This window comes from Mixophyes fleayi, chromosome 3 (assembly GCF_038048845.1).
Source record: "Mixophyes fleayi isolate aMixFle1 chromosome 3, aMixFle1.hap1, whole genome shotgun sequence".
Lineage (NCBI taxonomy): Eukaryota > Metazoa > Chordata > Amphibia > Anura > Limnodynastidae > Mixophyes > Mixophyes fleayi.
The window spans coordinates 347,776,971-347,795,826 of record NC_134404.1 but is presented as its reverse complement, the minus strand read 5'-3'; the positions used below and the strand labels follow the sequence as shown (position 1 = coordinate 347,795,826).

At 47.4% G+C, this 18,856-nt stretch overlaps 1 protein-coding gene across 1 annotated transcript; it reads right to left on the bottom strand.

The window, feature by feature from the left end:
• Positions 1 to 2,007: 2,007 nt before the first annotated feature.
• Positions 2,008 to 18,682, bottom strand: LRRC73 (leucine rich repeat containing 73). The gene is made up of 6 exons (XM_075204502.1): positions 17,860 to 18,682; positions 17,624 to 17,784; positions 16,446 to 16,568; positions 13,581 to 13,681; positions 4,583 to 4,763; positions 2,008 to 4,128 (listed from the first exon to the last, which is right to left on the bottom strand). Exons 1-6 carry the CDS (start codon positions 18,129 to 18,131, stop codon positions 4,058 to 4,060), a joined length of 909 nt encoding a protein of 302 aa, XP_075060603.1. The 5' UTR covers positions 18,132 to 18,682; the 3' UTR covers positions 2,008 to 4,057.
• Between the last annotated feature and the right edge of the window lie 174 nt (positions 18,683 to 18,856).

Below are 18,856 nucleotides of genomic sequence, written 5' to 3'. Positions count from 1 at the left end.
CAGGTCTGCAATACACAGAGGCCAGTTCATCGTCCAACTATGTGACCAGACTGGAGATTGTATCCTCCCGAACTGACATTGTACCAACATGACACTGTGGTACGAGGACAGCAGTCCTGACGTCTAAACCTTCCCCGTAACTCCTGCAGTTGTCATTTTATAAATGTAGCTTCATCTCGTCCCACGTCTGCATGTAGCCTGAGCGAGGGACTGAGGGTCACCGCTTTCAGCTTCTCCCCAATATTACTATCTTGTGTCATTAAGCCTATATTGGACGCCATATTGATGTGCTGGAGCCCAGGCTCTCCCAGCAGCACAGAGTATATCAGGAGATGAGTGATGTGTTAGTGAGGACAGGGCTGCATGTGACAGTGACATGATGTGAGGAGGGGCATGGAGGCAGCAGGAAGCCACAGACTGAGAGTTATATAGTAGAAGGAGCAGGGTCTCCAGCAGCACAGAGTATATCAGGAGATGAGTGATGTGTTAGTGAGGACAGGGCTGAATGTGACAGAGGCAGTGACATGATGTGAGGAGGGGAATGGAGGCAGCAGAAAGCCACAGACAGAGTTATATAGTGGAAGGAGCAGGGTCCCCAGCAGCACAGAGTATATCAGGAGATGAGTGATGTGTTAGTGAGGACAGGGCTGCATGTAACAGGGACAGATACATGATGTGAGGAGGGGAATGGAGGCAGCAGGAAGCCACAGACAGAGTTATATAGTGGAAGGAGCAGGGTCCCCAGCAGCACAGAGTATATCAGGAGATGAGTGATGTGTTAGTGAGGACAGGGCTGCATGTGACAGGGGCAGTGACATGATGTGAGGAGGGGAATGGAGGCAGCAGGAAGTCACAGACTGAGAGTTATATAGTGGAAGGAGCAGGGTCCCCAGCAGCACAGAGTATATCAGGATGAGTGATGTGTTATTGAGGACAGAGCTGCATGTGACAGGGGCAGTGACATGATGTGAGGAGGGGATGGAGGCAGCAGGAAGTCACAGACTGAGAGTTATATAGTGGAAGGAGCAGGGTCCCCCAGCAGCACAGAGTATATCAGGAGATTAGTTATGTGTTAGTGAGGACAGGGCTGCATGTGACAGGGACAGTGACATGATGTGAGGAGGGGAATGGAGGCAGCAGGAAGCCACAGACAGAGTTATATAGTGGGAGGATCAGGGTCCCCCAGCAGCACAGAGTATATCAGGAGATGAGTGATGTGTTAGTGAGGACAGGGCTGCATGTGACAGGGACAGTGACATGATGTGAGGAGGGGAATGGAGGCAGCAGGAAGTCACAGAATGAGAGTTATATAGTGGAAGGAGCAGGGTCCCCAGCAGCACAGAGTATATCAGGAGATGAGTGATGTGTTAGTGAGGACAGGGCTGCATGTGACAGGGGCAGTGACATGATGTGAGGAGGGGAATGGAGGCAGCAGAAGCCACAGACTGAGAGTTATATAGTGGAAGGAGCAGGGTCCCCCAGCAGCACAGAGTATATCAGGAGATTAGTTATGTGTTAGTGAGGACAGGGCTGCATGTGACAGGGACAGTGACATGATGTGAGGAGGGGAATGGAGGCAGCAGGAAGCCACAGACAGAGTTATATAGTGGAAGGAGCAGGGTCCCCCAGCAGCACAGAGTATATCAGGAGATGAGTGATGTGTTAATGAGGACAGGGCTGCATGTGACAGGGGCAGTGACATGATGTGAGGAGGGGAATGGAGGCAGCAGAAGCCACAGACAGAGTTATATAGTGGAAGGAGCTGGGCCCCAGCAGCACATAGTGGTGACGTGAGGCAGACACATTGTGGGGTTAAGCCTCAATATGAAACAAACGTCATACACCCAAATTGTTATAAACATGTTCTAGTTTCATGGTTAAAAGTAATCAATGAACAGTGCACATCTACTCATAACATTATTTTCTTGTTGTATACTAAACATTTATATATTGAGTAATATTAATCCCAACTAGTCATCACGTGTAATTACACCACACACTGCTGGATCCAGTTGTTTGCAAGAAACTTTAATGATTTGCTTATACAGCAGAGTAGATCTGTAACTGTGCCATGCAGGACCTCCGCTCCTCGGGACTGGGGGCACCACTCTGTGACAGCGCTTTGTTTCTTGTGCTTATCGTGTGGATGTCTTATGTGTATATCACTGCCCCCTGCTGCTAGAAAGAGGTAATGAAGCGGAGGGTGTCCATCTAGATCTGGACTTTGTGCCAATGTTAAGGTGCTGGGATTTAACCCCACGTGCAGCTTCATCTATACGTGTGTGTGTGTGTGTGTGTATTTACACATAAAATAATTTACTCCTTCATAATACAACAACCTGCAATTTACCCAAAGAAGACCCTGGTTGCAGATGTGATAAATTGTAACACAAACACTCAATAAATAGACTTCCCTGTTCTCCTTATTGTGCAATATCTCAGTGGCCCCACATTACTCTTCATGTTACCGATAAAGGGACGTTTTGGGTGATGTGACGGTGTGACCTACATTCATGGCCAAAAGGTTTGAGTGACACATATTTTTTTTTTACAAAGTCTGCTGCCTCAGTTTTTATGATGGCAATTTGCATATACTCCAGAATGTCATGAAGAGTCATCAGATGAATTGCAATTAATTTCAAAGTCCCTCTTTGCCATGACAATGAACTTTATCCCAAAAACATTTCCACTGCATTTCAGCCCTGCCACAAAAGGACCAGCTGACATCAGGTCAGTGATTCTCTCATTAACACAGGTGAGAGTGCTGACGAGGACAAGGCTGGAGATCACTCTGTCATGCTGATTGAGTTAGAATAACAGACTGGAAGCTTTAAAAGGAAGGTAGTGCTTGAAATCATTGTTCTTCCTCTGTTAACCATGGTTATCTGCAAGGAAACATGTGCAGTCATCATTGCTTTGCACAAAAAGGGCATCACAGGCAAGGATATTGCTTCTCGTAAGATTGCACCAAATTCAACCATTTATTGGATCATCAAGAACTTCAAGGAGAGAAGTTCAATAGTTGTGAAGAAGGCTTCAGGGCGCCCAAGAACGTCCAGCAAGCGCCAGGACCGTCTCCGAAAGTTGATTCAGCTGCGGGATTGGGGTACCAGCAGTACAGAGCTTGCTCAGGAATGGCAGCAGGCAGATGCGAGTACATCTGCATGCACAGTGAGGCGAAGACTTTTGGAATGGCCTGGTGTCAAGAAGGCCAGCGAAGAAGCCACTTTTCTCCAGGAAAAACATCAGGGACAGACCGATATTCTGCAAAAGGTACAGGGATTGGACTGCTGAGGACTGGGGTAAAGTCATTTTCTCTGATGAATCCCCTTTCAGATTGTTTAGGGCATCTGGAAAAACGCTTGTCCGGAGAAGGAAAGGTGAGCGCTACCATCAGTCCTGTGTCATGCCAACAGTAAAGCATCCTGAGACCATTCATGTGTGGGGCTGCTTCTCAGCCAAGGGAGTGGGCTCACTCACAATTCTGCCCAAGAACACAGCCATGAATAAAGAATGGTACCAAAACATCCTCCAAGAGCAACTTCTCCCAACCATCCAAGAACAGTTTGGTGATGAACAATGCCTTTTCCTACATGATGGAGCACCTTGCCATAAGGCACAAGTGATAACTAAGTGGCTCAGGGATCAAAACATTGAAACTCCCCAGACCTTAATCCCATTGAGAATTTATGGTCAATCCACAAGAGGCGGGTGGACAAACAAAAAACCACAAATTCTGACAAACTCCAGGTAGTGATTAGACAAGAATGGGCGGCCATCAGTCAGTATGTGGCCCAGAAGTTGATTGACAGCTGCCAGGGCGAATTGCAGAGGTCTTCAAAAAGAAGGGTCAACACTGCAGATATTGACTCTGCATAAACTTAATGTAATTGTCAATAAAAGCCTTTGACACTTATGAAATGCTTGTAATGTTACTTCCGTATACCATAGCAACATCTGGTAAAAGGGACTAAAAACACTGAAGCAGCAAACTCTGTGAAAACCAACACTTGTGTCATTCTCAGAACGTACGGCCATGACTGTAGAGGGTAAAAGGTCACATCTCTGTCTCGGCAAGGAGGCTGTCACCAAGACCGGATGTCAGGAGAACTCTGTGAGGTCCAGGACCTGAGGAAACAGAGAGAGACGAAGATCAATGCTTGTGACCATCACATTCATCATGCAGCCCCCTCCCCTAACCTTCAGCCTACAGTCATGGCCGTACGTTCTGAGAATGACACAAGTATTGGTTTTCACAGAGTTTGCTGCTTCAGTGTTTTTAGTCCCTTTTCCCTTTTTATGTTGCTATGGTATACGGAAGTGACATTACAAGCATTTCATAAGTGTCAAAGGCTTTTATTGACAATTACATTAAGTTTATGTAAAAAGTCAATATTTGCAGTGTTGATCCTTCTTTTTGAAGACCTCTGCAGTTCGCCCTGGCATGGTGACAGTATAACATAGCAACATCTGGTAAAAAGGTGTAAAAACACCGAAGCAGCAAACGTTGTGAAAACCAATCCTTGTGTCATTCTCAAAACCTTTGGCCATGACTATAATACTAAGGATCCACTGCCCCTACCTAGATGGTTCTTCAGTCCTCTCTCCCTCATAGGCGGCTTCAGGCCCTCACTGTCGTCCTCATCCTCACCTTCTGAGAGGAGGTCTGCTATCTGCTGCTGCAGGTCCATGCTGATCTTGTTCTCAGAGAGTACCAGTGATTTCAGGGGTGTGGGATAATTCTGGACCATGTCTAAGAGGATCTGCAGAGAGCAGGAGACACCGCATCATTCTGTCCCCAATCGCAGCGATACAGAAGTGGACGGAGCGATCTTTGTGCAACATGTTTATTACATTTCTGTATTCCATCTACTGAATGATACATTTTCCTAGAGCAACCCTGCAGGTTGGCTAACCCTAGCCAACCTGCGGCTCTCCAGGTGTTTGTGAAACTACAAATCCCAGCATGCCTTGCCACCTATCTGCTGGTTGTCTACTGGCAAAGCATGCTGGGATTTGTAGTTTCACAAACACCTGTCCTAGAGGGATGTACAGTAATAACACTGAGGATGAATGGGACGGGGTCACGATGTGTAATTAGGCTCCACCCACCATAGTAAACACAGAGTGAGCGACATTTCCCTATTTTTGGCTGTATTCAAATCCAAGTGTTTTTTTAAGATACATTACGATGTGAAGAAGGTTGGACGCTCTATGAACAGGGCACCCATCTGTATTACATGCGTATTCACATCAGAACGCACTTACAGGGATTAAAGTACCCTCATTAATCCAAAAACACTGCTGCCCACTGACAATTATCTAATATTAACCCTTTCACTGCTTTACCGATTTCACCTGCACTATCAATGCTAACTATTACCCCTTTATCACAATCTCTACTATCAAATACGTCTCATTAATTACAATCTTAGTGAAATCTACCTTCTTTACAATCAGAAATGAATATAACCACTGGTAAGGTGTGCGGGTAACCTGGTATTCAGAGAGGTAATGCCATGAGAATTCTGTGCAACTGCGCACGTTCGGTTTCTGGGTATGTGTAGTGCAAAATCAAAATACAAAGCTGTGCCCAATCTGATGACTAGTAGAGAAAGCTGAGGACAATAGGGTGACTAGTAGAGAAAGCTGAGGACAATAGGGTGACTAGTAGAGAAAGCTGAGGACAATAGGGTGACTAGTAGACAAAGCTGAGGACAATAGGGTGACTAGTAGACAAAGCTGTGCCCAATCTGGTGACTAGTAGACAAAGCTGTGCCCAATCTGGTGACTAGTTGACAAAGCTGAGGACAATCTGGTGACTAGTAGACAAAGCTGTGCCCAATCTGGTGACTAGTAGACAAAGCTGTGCCCAATCTGGTGACTAGTAGACAAAGCTGACTAATAGACAAAGCTGTTCCCAATCTGGTGACTAGTAGACAAAGCTGAGGACAATTAGGTGACTAATAGACAAAGCTGAGGACAATAGGGTGACTAGTAGAGAAAGCTGAGGACAATAGGGTGACTAGTAGAGAAAGCTGAGGACAATAGGGTGACTAGTAGAGAAAGCTGAGGACAATAGGGTGACTAGTAGACAAAGCTGTGCCCAATCTGGTCACTAGTAGACAAAGCTGTGACCAATCTGGTCACTAGTAGACAAAGCTGAGGACAATAGGGTGACTAGTAGACAAAGCTGAGGACAATCTGGTGACTAGTAGACAAAGCTGTGACCAATCTGGTCACTAGTAGACAAAGCTGAGGACAATAGGGTGACTAGTAGACAAAGCTGTGCCCAATCTGGTGACTAGTAGACAAAGCTGTGCCCAATCTGGTGACTAGTTGACAAAGCTGAGGACAATAGGGTGACTAGTAGACAAAGCTGTGCCCAATCTGGTCACTAGTAGATAAAGCTGTACCCAATCTGGTGACTAGTAGACAAAGCTGTGCCCAATCTGGTGACTAGTAGACAAAGCTGTGCCCAATCTGGTGACTAGTAGACAAAGCTGTGCCCAATCTGGTGACTAGTAGACACAGCTGTGCCCAATCTGGTCACTAGTAGACAAAGCTGTGCCCAATATGGTGACTAATAGACAAAGCTGTGACCAATCTGGTGACTAGTAGACAAAGCTGTGCCCAATCTGGTGACTAGTAGACAAAGCTGTGACCAATCTGGTCACTAGTAGACAAAGCTGAGGACAATCAGGTGACTAGTAGACAAAGCTGTGCCCAATCTGGTGACTAGTAGACAAAGCTGTGCCCAATCTGGTGACTAGTAGACAAAGCTGTGCCCAATCTGGTGACTAGTAGACAAAGCTGTCTAATAGACAAAGCTGTTCCCAATCTGGTGACTAGTAGACAAAGCTGAGGACAATTAGGTGACTAATAGACAAAGCTGAGGACAATAGGGTGACTAGTAGACAAAGCTGTGCCCAATCTGGTCACTAGTAGACAAAGCTGTGCCCAATATGGTGACTAATAGACAAAGCTGTGACCAATCTGGTGACTAGTAGACAAAGCTGTGCCCAATCTGGTGACTAGTAGACAAAGCTGTGACCAATCTGGTGACTAGTAGACAAAGCTGAGGACAATCAGGTGACTAGTAGACAAAGCTGTGCCCAATCTGGTGACTAGTAGACAAAGCTGTGCCCAATCTGGTGACTAGTAGACAAAGCTGTGCCCAATCTGGTGACTAGTAGACAAAGCTGACTAATAGACAAAGCTGTTCCCAATCTGGTGACTAGTAGACAAAGCTGAGGACAATTAGGTGACTAATAGACAAAGCTGAGGACAATAGGGTGACTAGTAGAGAAAGCTGAGGACAATAGGGTGACTAGTAGAGAAAGCTGAGGACAATAGGGTGACTAGTAGAGAAAGCTGAGGACAATAGGGTGACTAGTAGACAAAGCTGTGCCCAATCTGGTCACTAGTAGACAAAGCTGTGACCAATCTGGTCACTAGTAGACAAAGCTGAGGACAATAGGGTGACTAGTAGACAAAGCTGAGGACAATCTGGTGACTAGTAGACAAAGCTGTGACCAATCTGGTCACTAGTAGACAAAGCTGAGGACAATAGGGTGACTAGTAGACAAAGCTGTGCCCAATCTGGTGACTAGTAGACAAAGCTGTGCCCAATCTGGTGACTAGTTGACAAAGCTGAGGACAATAGGGTGACTAGTAGACAAAGCTGTGCCCAATCTGGTCACTAGTAGATAAAGCTGTACCCAATCTGGTGACTAGTAGACAAAGCTGTGCCCAATCTGGTGACTAGTAGACAAAGCTGTGCCCAATCTGGTGACTAGTAGACAAAGCTGTGACCAATCTGGTGACTAGTAGACAAAGCTGTGACCAATCTGGTCACTAGTAGACAAAGCTGAGGACAATAGGGTGACTAGTAGATAAAGCTGTGCCCAATCTGGTGACTAGTAGACAAAGCTGTGCCCAATCTGGTCACTAGTAGACAAAGCTGTGCCCAATATGGTGACTAATAGACAAAGCTGTGACCAATCTGGTGACTAGTAGACAAAGCTGTGCCCAATCTGGTGACTAGTAGACAAAGCTGTGACCAATCTGGTCACTAGTAGACAAAGCTGTGACCAATCTGGTCACTAGTAGACAAAGCTGAGGACAATCAGGTGACTAGTAGACAAAGCTGTGCCCAATCTGGTGACTAGTAGACAAAGCTGTGCCCAATCTGGTGACTAGTAGACAAAGCTGTGCCCAATCTGGTGACTAGTAGACAAAGCTGTCTAATAGACAAAGCTGTTCCCAATCTGGTGACTAGTAGACAAAGCTGAGGACAATTAGGTGACTAATAGACAAAGCTGAGGACAATAGGGTGACTAGTAGACAAAGCTGTGCCCAATCTGGTCACTAGTAGACAAAGCTGTGCCCAATCTGGTGACTAATAGACAAAGCTGTGCCCAATCTGGTGACTAATAGACAAAGCTGTGACCAATCTGGTGACTAGTAGACAAAGCTGTGCCCAATCTGGTGACTAGTAGACAAAGCTGTGACCAATCAGGTGACTAGTAGACAAAGCTGAGGACAATCAGGTGACTAGTAGACAAAGCTGTGCCCAATCTGGTGACTAGTAGACAAAGCTGTGCCCAATCTGGTGACTAGTAGACAAAGCTGTGCCCAATCTGGTGACTAGTAGACAAAGCTGACTAATAGACAAAGCTGTTCCCAATCTGGTGACTAGTAGACAAAGCTGAGGACAATTAGGTGACTAATAGACAAAGCTGAGGACAATAGGGTGACTAGTAGAGAAAGCTGAGGACAATAGGGTGACTAGTAGAGAAAGCTGAGGACAATAGGGTGACTAGTAGAGAAAGCTGAGGACAATAGGGTGACTAGTAGACAAAGCTGTGCCCAATCTGGTCACTAGTAGACAAAGCTGTGAATAATCTGGTCACTAGTAGACAAAGCTGTGAATAATCTGGTCACTAGTAGACAAAGCTGAGGACAATAGGGTGACTAGTAGACAAAGCTGAGGACAATCTGGTGACTAGTAGACAAAGCTGTGACCAATCTGGTCACTAGTAGACAAAGCTGAGGACAATAGGGTGACTAGTAGACAAAGCTGTGCCCAATCTGGTGACTAGTAGACAAAGCTGTGCCCAATCTGGTGACTAGTAGACAAAGCTGTGCCCAATCTGGTGACTAGTAGACAAAGCTGAGGACAATAGGGTGACTAGTAGACAAAGCTGAGGACAATCTGGTCACTAGTAGACAAAGCTGAGGACAATTAGGTGACTAATAGACAAAGCTGTGCCCAATCTGATGACTAGTAGACAAAGCTTGGGACAATAGGGTGACTAGTAGAGAAAGCTGAGGACAATAGGGTGACTAGTAGACAAAGCTGTGCCCAATCTGGTGACTAGTAGACAAAGCTGTGCCCAATCTGGTGACTAGTTGACAAAGCTGAGGACAATAGGGTGACTAGTAGACAAAGCTGTGCCCAATCTGGTCACTAGTAGATAAAGCTGTACCCAATCTGGTGACTAGTAGACAAAGCTGTGCCCAATCTGGTGACTAGTAGACAAAGCTGTGCCCAATCTGGTGACTAGTAGACAAAGCTGTGACCAATCTGGTGACTAGTAGACAAAGCTGTGACCAATCTGGTCACTAGTAGACAAAGCTGAGGACAATAGGGTGACTAGTAGATAAAGCTGTGCCCAATCTGGTGACTAGTAGACAAAGCTGTGCCCAATCTGGTCACTAGTAGACAAAGCTGTGCCCAATCTGGTGACTAATAGACAAAGCTGTGACCAATCTGGTGACTAGTCGACAAAGCTGTGCCCAATCTGGTGACTAGTAGACAAAGCTGTGACCAATCTGGTCACTAGTAGACAAAGCTGAGGACAATCAGGTGACTAGTAGACAAAGCTGTGCCCAATCTGGTGACTAGTAGACAAAGCTGTGCCCAATCTGGTAACTAGTAGACAAAGCTGTGCCCAATCTGGTGACTAGTAGACAAAGCTGACTAATAGACAAAGCTGTTCCCAATCTGGTGACTAGTAGACAAAGCTGAGGACAATTAGGTGACTAATAGACAAAGCTGAGGACAATAGGGTGACTAGTAGAGAAAGCTGAGGACAATAGGGTGACTAGTAGAGAAAGCTGAGGACAATAGGGTGACTAGTAGAGAAAGCTGAGGACAATAGGGTGACTAGTAGACAAAGCTGTGCCCAATCTGGTCACTAGTAGACAAAGCTGTGACCAATCTGGTCACTAGTAGACAAAGCTGAGGACAATAGGGTGACTAGTAGACAAAGCTGAGGACAATCTGGTGACTAGTAGACAAAGCTGTGACCAATCTGGTCACTAGTAGACAAAGCTGAGGACAATAGGGTGACTAGTAGACAAAGCTGTGCCCAATCTGGTGACTAGTAGACAAAGCTGTGCCCAATCTGGTGACTAGTTGACAAAGCTGAGGACAATAGGGTGACTAGTAGACAAAGCTGTGCCCAATCTGGTCACTAGTAGATAAAGCTGTACCCAATCTGGTGACTAGTAGACAAAGCTGTGCCCAATCTGGTGACTAGTAGACAAAGCTGTGCCCAATCTGGTGACTAGTAGACAAAGCTGTGACCAATCTGGTGACTAGTAGACAAAGCTGTGACCAATCTGGTCACTAGTAGACAAAGCTGAGGACAATAGGGTGACTAGTAGATAAAGCTGTGCCCAATCTGGTGACTAGTAGACAAAGCTGTGCCCAATCTGGTCACTAGTAGACAAAGCTGTGCCCAATATGGTGACTAATAGACAAAGCTGTGACCAATCTGGTGACTAGTAGACAAAGCTGTGCCCAATCTGGTGACTAGTAGACAAAGCTGTGACCAATCTGGTCACTAGTAGACAAAGCTGAGGACAATCAGGTGACTAGTAGACAAAGCTGTGCCCAATCTGGTGACTAGTAGACAAAGCTGTGCCCAATCTGGTGACTAGTAGACAAAGCTGTGCCCAATCTGGTGACTAGTAGACAAAGCTGTCTAATAGACAAAGCTGTTCCCAATCTGGTGACTAGTAGACAAAGCTGAGGACAATTAGGTGACTAATAGACAAAGCTGTGCCCAATCTGGTCACTAGTAGACAAAGCTGTGCCCAATATGGTGACTAATAGACAAAGCTGTGACCAATCTGGTGACTAGTAGACAAAGCTGTGCCCAATCTGGTGACTAGTAGACAAAGCTGTGACCAATCTGGTCACTAGTAGACAAAGCTGAGGACAATCAGGTGACTAGTAGACAAAGCTGTGCCCAATCTGGTGACTAGTAGACAAAGCTGTGCCCAATCTGGTGACTAGTAGACAAAGCTGTGCCCAATCTGGTGACTAGTAGACAAAGCTGACTAATAGACAAAGCTGTTCCCAATCTGGTGACTAGTAGACAAAGCTGAGGACAATTAGGTGACTAATAGACAAAGCTGAGGACAATAGGGTGACTAGTAGAGAAAGCTGAGGACAATAGGGTGACTAGTAGAGAAAGCTGAGGACAATAGGGTGACTAGTAGAGAAAGCTGAGGACAATAGGGTGACTAGTAGACAAAGCTGTGCCCAATCTGGTCACTAGTAGACAAAGCTGTGACCAATCTGGTCACTAGTAGACAAAGCTGAGGACAATAGGGTGACTAGTAGACAAAGCTGAGGACAATCTGGTGACTAGTAGACAAAGCTGTGACCAATCTGGTCACTAGTAGACAAAGCTGAGGACAATAGGGTGACTAGTAGACAAAGCTGTGCCCAATCTGGTGACTAGTAGACAAAGCTGTGCCCAATCTGGTGACTAGTAGACAAAGCTGTGCCCAATCTGGTGACTAGTAGACAAAGCTGAGGACAATAGGGTGACTAGTAGACAAAGCTGAGGACAATCTGGTCACTAGTAGACAAAGCTGAGGACAATTAGGTGACTAATAGACAAAGCTGTGCCCAATCTGATGACTAGTAGACAAAGCTGAGGACAATAGGGTGACTAGTAGAGAAAGCTGAGGACAATAGGGTGACTAGTAGACAAAGCTGAGGACAATTAGGTGACTAATAGACAAAGCTGTGCCCAATCTGATGACTAGTAGACAAAGCTGAGGACAATAGGGTGACTAGTAGAGAAAGCTGAGGACAATAGGGTGACTAGTAGAGAAAGCTGAGGACAATAGGGTGACTAGTAGAGAAAGCTGAGGACAATAGGGTGACTAGTAGAGAAAGCTGAGGACAATAGGGTGACTAGTAGACAAAGCTGTGCCCAATCTGATGACTAGTAGACAAAGCTGAGGACAATAGGGTGACTAGTAGAGAAAGCTGAGGACAATAGGGTGACTAGTAGAGAAAGCTGAGGACAATAGGGTGACTAGTAGAGAAAGCTGAGGACAATAGGGTGACTAGTAGAGAAAGCTGAGGACAATAGGGTGACTAGTAGAGAAAGCTGAGGACAATAGGGTGACTAGTAGACAAAGCTGTGCCCAATCTGGTCACTAGTAGACAAAGCTGTGACCAATCTGGTCACTAGTAGACAAAGCTGAGGACAATAGGGTGACTAGTAGACAAAGCTGTGCCCAATCTGGTGACTAGTAGACAAAGCTGTGCCCAATCTGGTGACTAGTAGACAAATCTGAGGACAATAGGGTGACTAGTAGACAAAGCTGAGGACAATAGGGTGACTAGTAGACAAAGCTGTGCCCAATCTGGTGACTAGTAGACAAAGCCGAGGACAATATGGTGACTAGTAGAGAAAGCTGAGGACAATAGGGTGACTAGTAGACAAAGCTGTGCCCAATCTGGTCACTAGTAAACAAAGCTGTGACCAATCTGGTCACTAGTAAACAAAGCTGTGCCCAATCTGGTGACTAGTAGACAAAGCTGTGCCCAATCTGGTGACTAGTAGACAAAGCTGAGGACAATAGGGTGACTAGTAGACAAAGCTGAGGACAATAGGGTGACTAGTAGACAAAGCTGTGCCCAATCTGGTGACTAGTAGACAAAGCTGAGGACAATAGGGTGACTAGTAGACAAAGCTGTGCCCAATCTGGTGACTAATAGACAAAGCTGTGACCAATCTGGTGACTAGTAGACAAAGCTGAGGACAATTAGGTGACTAATAGACAAAGCTGTTCCCAATCTGGTGACTAACAGACTAGTCACCAGATTGGGCACAGCTTTGTCTACTAGTCACCAGATTGGGCAGAGCTTAGTACAATAACCAATAGATTGCGCTCAGCTTTGTAGATTAGTCACCATATTGTCTTAGCTTTATATACTGTCCATTTGCTTTCCCTACTTGTGAAGTGTGGAGAGAATGTAGTAAAGTAAGAGCCAATACTGTTATACTTGATCTGTTGTTTCTCCAATAACTAATTGTAAGATAGTCTAAGACAATGCTGTTTATATCTTTGCATTTGTAAATTAAAATTAGTGGTTTGGTCCCGATTCCTCTGCTGACCTTAAGTTTTCTCTTTCACAAAGAATATCCATGAAAGGTAGAAATGAATGGACAGGTTACTACGTAACGATGGATGTACCCGCTCTGTAATGGGCCAGCATGAGTCACCTTCACCATGTAGGAGCATCAGACAGAAAGAGGACGTACCTGAGCAGACTGATTGCTGAGACCGGTGCCTTCCAAATCCAGGACTTCCAGAGTGCGACTCGATGCTACACACACAGCCAACATGGAGGCGATATGATCCCCTGAACAGAGACAATAACATCATCATACACATCCCCTACACTACATGTCTGGATGTGGATGTGGCAGGAGACGGGTCATCAATACAAGAACAACACCCCAGCTGTCAGAAGTCACGCAGGTGATTCTCCCCGGCTGCCGCTCATGCACGCTGGATGGGTACTTATAATATTGTATGAGCTGTGAGTCGGTGTCATTCTCCGCTACAGCGAGAGCTTCTGACAGGTGACAGAAATGCTGATTGTGGATGGCATACCCGGACCACCTGGAGAGAGCCACTGAGCCCCCCCATGGAATATATAGAGTTGTATTACAAATGGGCACCGCAGCGTGGATAATGGTGCCAACTGATGGGCCGTGTGGGCCTCGTTGACCCAGCTGCAGTCTGTAGTGGATGGCTGGGCCTACGTTGTGCTGGGACCTCCTAAATTGATAATGATAGGAGAGGCTTGTTAAGCAGGAATATACTGTGGCTGTTTCTTAGTCTGTTGTGTTCACCGTAAAGGAATAAAATTGCCAGTAGCCCAGTAAGCTGGTGAGAGGTGCTCTGTGTCTATGGAGAAATGTACCAGATATAGCTGTGGGATCCCTAGCACAAGGTGGAGATGTAACTACAGCAGGAACGGTGAGGAGCCTATGTAGAAGTAGTGGGTCAAAAGCTGGATAACTGATGTGCTAATATCTACCTCTGGAATGAGAAAGCAGACACGGGATGTTCTCCATGTAGTGGACCTCAGGCTGCCCCGTAGGAAACAGCGTTCAAAGTGAAGAACTTGGTCCAGCAGAGGGGTTTGGGCTCCCGAGGGGCAGCCTGCGTGTCACTGATAACTAGCAACACTGTAACCACATAAACCACTTGTTGGAGCCCCAAAGCCATTTCGCTTGTTTGGTTTCTGCCACGAAGGTGGGTAAAGCATTCCTAGATAGAGGAATAAACACTGTGTGTGGGTGTTGTCACAGCGCCCAGTCCACCCTCTGGTACCAGGGAGCTTAGACGGGTGCAGACAGATGTAACTTGCCCACTATGCTTCACCATAGATCTTTTAAGGAAGTGAAGGTAACGGGTGCAGCCTAACAAAGCTGAGGGCCCAGGTAGCAGATAGGTAAGTAGTGCACTACGTGATAATACTTCCCAACAAAGAGCTCTAGGAAGCACAGAAACAGCTGTACATCCAGATGGTACATGAAATTCCCTTAGCTGGTCTTCTAAGGATTACTAAAACATGCCGAGACTTTCCAAAGAGGTTGTTTTTCCGCACGCCAAATAAGGGAAGCTGCTGTTAGTCTCCTTATATTGTGGCAGATTATATTATTAACTTTAGTAGCAAAACAGTATTGAGGATAAAAATGGGTGAGAACATCCATCAAGATCTGTGCCTACAATGGCACTTACACATCCATGAAGATCTGTGCCTACAATGGCACTTACACATCCATCAAGATCTGTGCCTACAATGGCACTTACACATCCATGAAGATCTGTGCCTACAATGGCACTTACACATCCATGAAGATCTGTGCCTACAATGGCACTTACACATCCATCAAGATCTGTGCCTACAATGGCACTTACACATCCATGAAGATCTGTGCCTACAATGGCACTTACACATCCATGAAGATCTGTGCCTACAATGGCACTTACACAGAGGAATGAACCCTCCATGGTGGCGCCCAGTGATACTCTCCTACAACGGGGGGCACCACATTGGTCACTATCACTTGCATTCACTCTGGTTTGGCCAAGTGGTGTCACTAGGAGTGGACAGTGACAAGTTACTGAAATATAAGGAAACACCAACATGGTGAATGACGGCTGGCAAGAGAAGCCCATCCTGTCACACTTATGTACTAAGAATTTGGAGAGGACTTGAGAATTTGAGTGAAATTGTACTGGTGGGTATGGAAACAAGAAAGCTATCTACAACAGGTGGCCTGGCAGCTCGTTCCAACTAGGCAATAAGGTCCCGCTGCTAACTGGTACTTGCCGAAACTAGCGACAAGAGCCTGGGACAGACCTTACGTGGTGACACCACACAGACTATGACCAACATAACACTGGACATATAAACTTTATATGAGAGGGAAGAATCAGAATCAGCCAGCTGCAGCATGCTGACAAGAGAACAGGATAATCCTCCATTGCCCAACCTTCTGGGAGAGGACATAGAGACATTGACCAAAATAGTCTAAGTGGACCAACCCAGGTCTGACCCAATGGACTGAATCAGGACGGTCACTAGCTGTGTTTATCAGCCCTGAAGGTGTGCTGCTTGGGCGAGCTCCCCTATATCTAGTATCACCCACCAGGTAGCTGAGGTCGTGAGGACAGAGATAAAGAAGGAACCAACTGTCTGTCTCCGGGGGGGATTCCACACAATGTCCCAGACGTTTGTAGACGTATAGTCATGAAAAGGGTCCGGAGTAAAAACAGCCTCATAGGTGACATTACCAGCTAATCTCCCCAACAGTACATTATATTCTACATATTAATTTATTTATACATATTATGTGCAGAACAACCATTGTTTTTTTAATTTGTAATGGAAAATGATGAAACTTACATTGGAAGCAGCTTTGAAACTCTTTATTATCTATGTAGCAGCTAAGTGATGGACGACGAGCAGTAGGAGAACCTTATTTCTGAGAACAGGGGGGTGTGACAGTAACACAGTCTCTGCTTCATACATAAACTGTATAATCATACTGGGTGTGGTCAACACTGATATAAGTGGAGCCAACAAACACACAAAGATCTCTACTCACCAAGTGGGTTGTAGTCCAGATTTAGGGTCCGCAGTTGAGAGCTGTGAGCTACAGCAATAGCCAGACGGGCCCACCCAGTGCATGAAATAGCGGGATTAGCTGAGAGAGTAAGATCCCGCAGACCTGTATCAGCAAAACACAAACACAGTAAGATCCCAAACCCTGCCCAGCCGACAGACTACAGAGAGATGGCTCCCACAGCCCAGTACAGACAGACATCCGGCTCCCACAGCCCAGTACAGACAGGCATCCGGCTCCCACAGCCCAGTACAGACAGGCATCCGGCTCCCACAGCCCAGTACAGACAGCCATCCGGCTCCCACAGCCCAGTACAGACAGGCATCCGGCTCCCACAGCCCAGTACAGACAGGCATCCGGCTCCCACAGCCCAGTACAGACAGCCATCCGGCTCCCACAGCCCAGTACAGACAGACATCCGGCTCCCACAGCCCAGTACAGACAGACATCCGGCTCCCACAGCCCAGTACAGACAGACATCCGGCTCCCACAGCCCAGTACAGACAGACATCCGGCTCCCACAGCCCAGTACAGACAGACATCCGGCTCCCACAGCCCTGTACAGACAGACATCCGGCTCCCACAGCCCTGTACAGACAGACATCCGGCTCCCACAGCCCAGTACAGACAGACATCCGGCTCCCACAGCCCAGTACAGACAGACATCCGGCTCCCACAGCCCAGTACAGACAGACATCCGGCTCCCACAGCCCTGTACAGACAGACATCCGGCTGCCACAGCCCTGTACAGACAGACATCCGGCTCCCACAGCCCAGTACAGACAGGCATCCGGCTCCCACAGCCCAGTACAGACAGGCATCCGGCTCCCACAGCCCTGTACAGACAGGCATCCGGCTCCCAGAGCCCTGTACAGACAGGCATCCGGCTCCCACAGCCCAGTACAGACAGGCATCCGGCTCCCACAGCCCAGTACAGACAGACATCCGGCTCCCACAGCCCAGTACAGACAGACATCCGGCTCCCACAGGCCAGTACAGACAGACATCCGGCTCCCACAGCCCAGTACAGACAGACATCCGGCTCCCACAGCTATGTACAGACAGACAGAGGCTTTATCTTGCAGTAGAGAGAAAGTAGAGCCATATGCAAACTGACCCCATCTAAAACTTGCACATTCTGGACATACGGAGCTTCTCACCTGGTTTAGCCCCATCAGGGGGGAGGAGGCCGCAGATCAGTCGTATCCCCTCATCACCCAGCAAGCAGTCCCCAAGATCCAGCGACACTAGGGAGGGGTGCACGGCCAGGGCAGGGGTAAGAAGGGTCAGTCCTGTGTCTGTCAGTGGATTACCGTGAAGGCTGGAGGAAGGAGAGACAGACATTTATTATAATGCTGAGTTACTCCACCATACTGACCTGCAGCATAATACTCACAAGAGGGACTGCAGGGAGCGGTTACTGTGCAGGCCCTGGGCCAGCTGCTGGACACGCGTGGCACTGGACACCACTCCTAAGTTCAGGTTCAGCTGCACCAGGGAGGGAGACTGTGACACCCCCTGACAGAGCCGGGCAAAGTCCCTGTCTGAGAGATGGCATCCACGCAGGGACAGGAGGCGGACGGTGCCCTCTGCCAGCCCCTCACATACCCCCTTTACCTCTGCCCCAGAGAGGGTCTCCCCTGACATCTGGATGGAGCCTGGTAACATCTTGTATGGACACTCAGACTGCCCTATCTGCCACCCCCTGGGGGAGAATGGGGGGCATCATGTAACCCTACACCTGTCTGACCCTCTGGACCATATGTCACATAATAACCCCGGGCAGGTGGGCAATTACCTCACATAGTTACCCCAGAGGGTATCTATCTAATGGTCGACAGAGAGATAATGAAAGGGATGGTTATTACCCCACAACGGGGTATCTGGGAGACGGGTAATTACCCCAGCCCAGGGGGTATCTAAGGGAGACGGGTAACTGCCCCAGCCCGGGGGTATCTCTGGGAGACGGGTAATTACCCCAGCCCGGGGGTATCTAGGAGACGGGTAACTGCCCCAGCCCGGGGGTATCTAGGAGACGGGTAACTGCCCCAGCCCGGGGGTATCTCTGGGAGACGGGTAATTACCCCAGCCCGGGGGTATCTAAGGGACGGGTAACTGCCCCAGCCCGGGGGTATCTCTGGGAGACGGGTAACTGCCCCAGCCCGGGGTAACAGTGGCGGCTCTTAGTCTTCCGCTCTCCCCGGTGATGCCGTCCTGTTACTATAGCAACCTGCGCGTCACACGTAGGCCCCGCCCATCACATCTCCTTTAATCACGCAGAGCAGCTGGATTAAAGGTGCTGCCGCGTATCTGTCCGCCGACACTTAATCCCCTGACAATAACTAGAGGGTATGATACAGGGGCAAATCTGATGCTGGGGTATGATACAGGGG

Bases quoted from the DNA above. Each gene is read 5' to 3' on its own strand.
- LRRC73 (XM_075204502.1), bottom strand. From the start codon at position 18,131: ATGTTACCAGGCTCCATCCAGATGTCAGGGGAGACCCTCTCTGGGGCA. The intron at 17,785-17,859 runs GTGAGTATTATG...TCCTTCCTCCAG, and splicing joins CGCTCCCTGCAGTCCCTCTT to CCTTCACGGTAATCCACTGA. The intron at 13,682-16,445 runs GTGAGTAGAGAT...GTCTCTGTTCAG, and splicing joins TCTGGACTACAACCCACTTG to GGGATCATATCGCCTCCATG.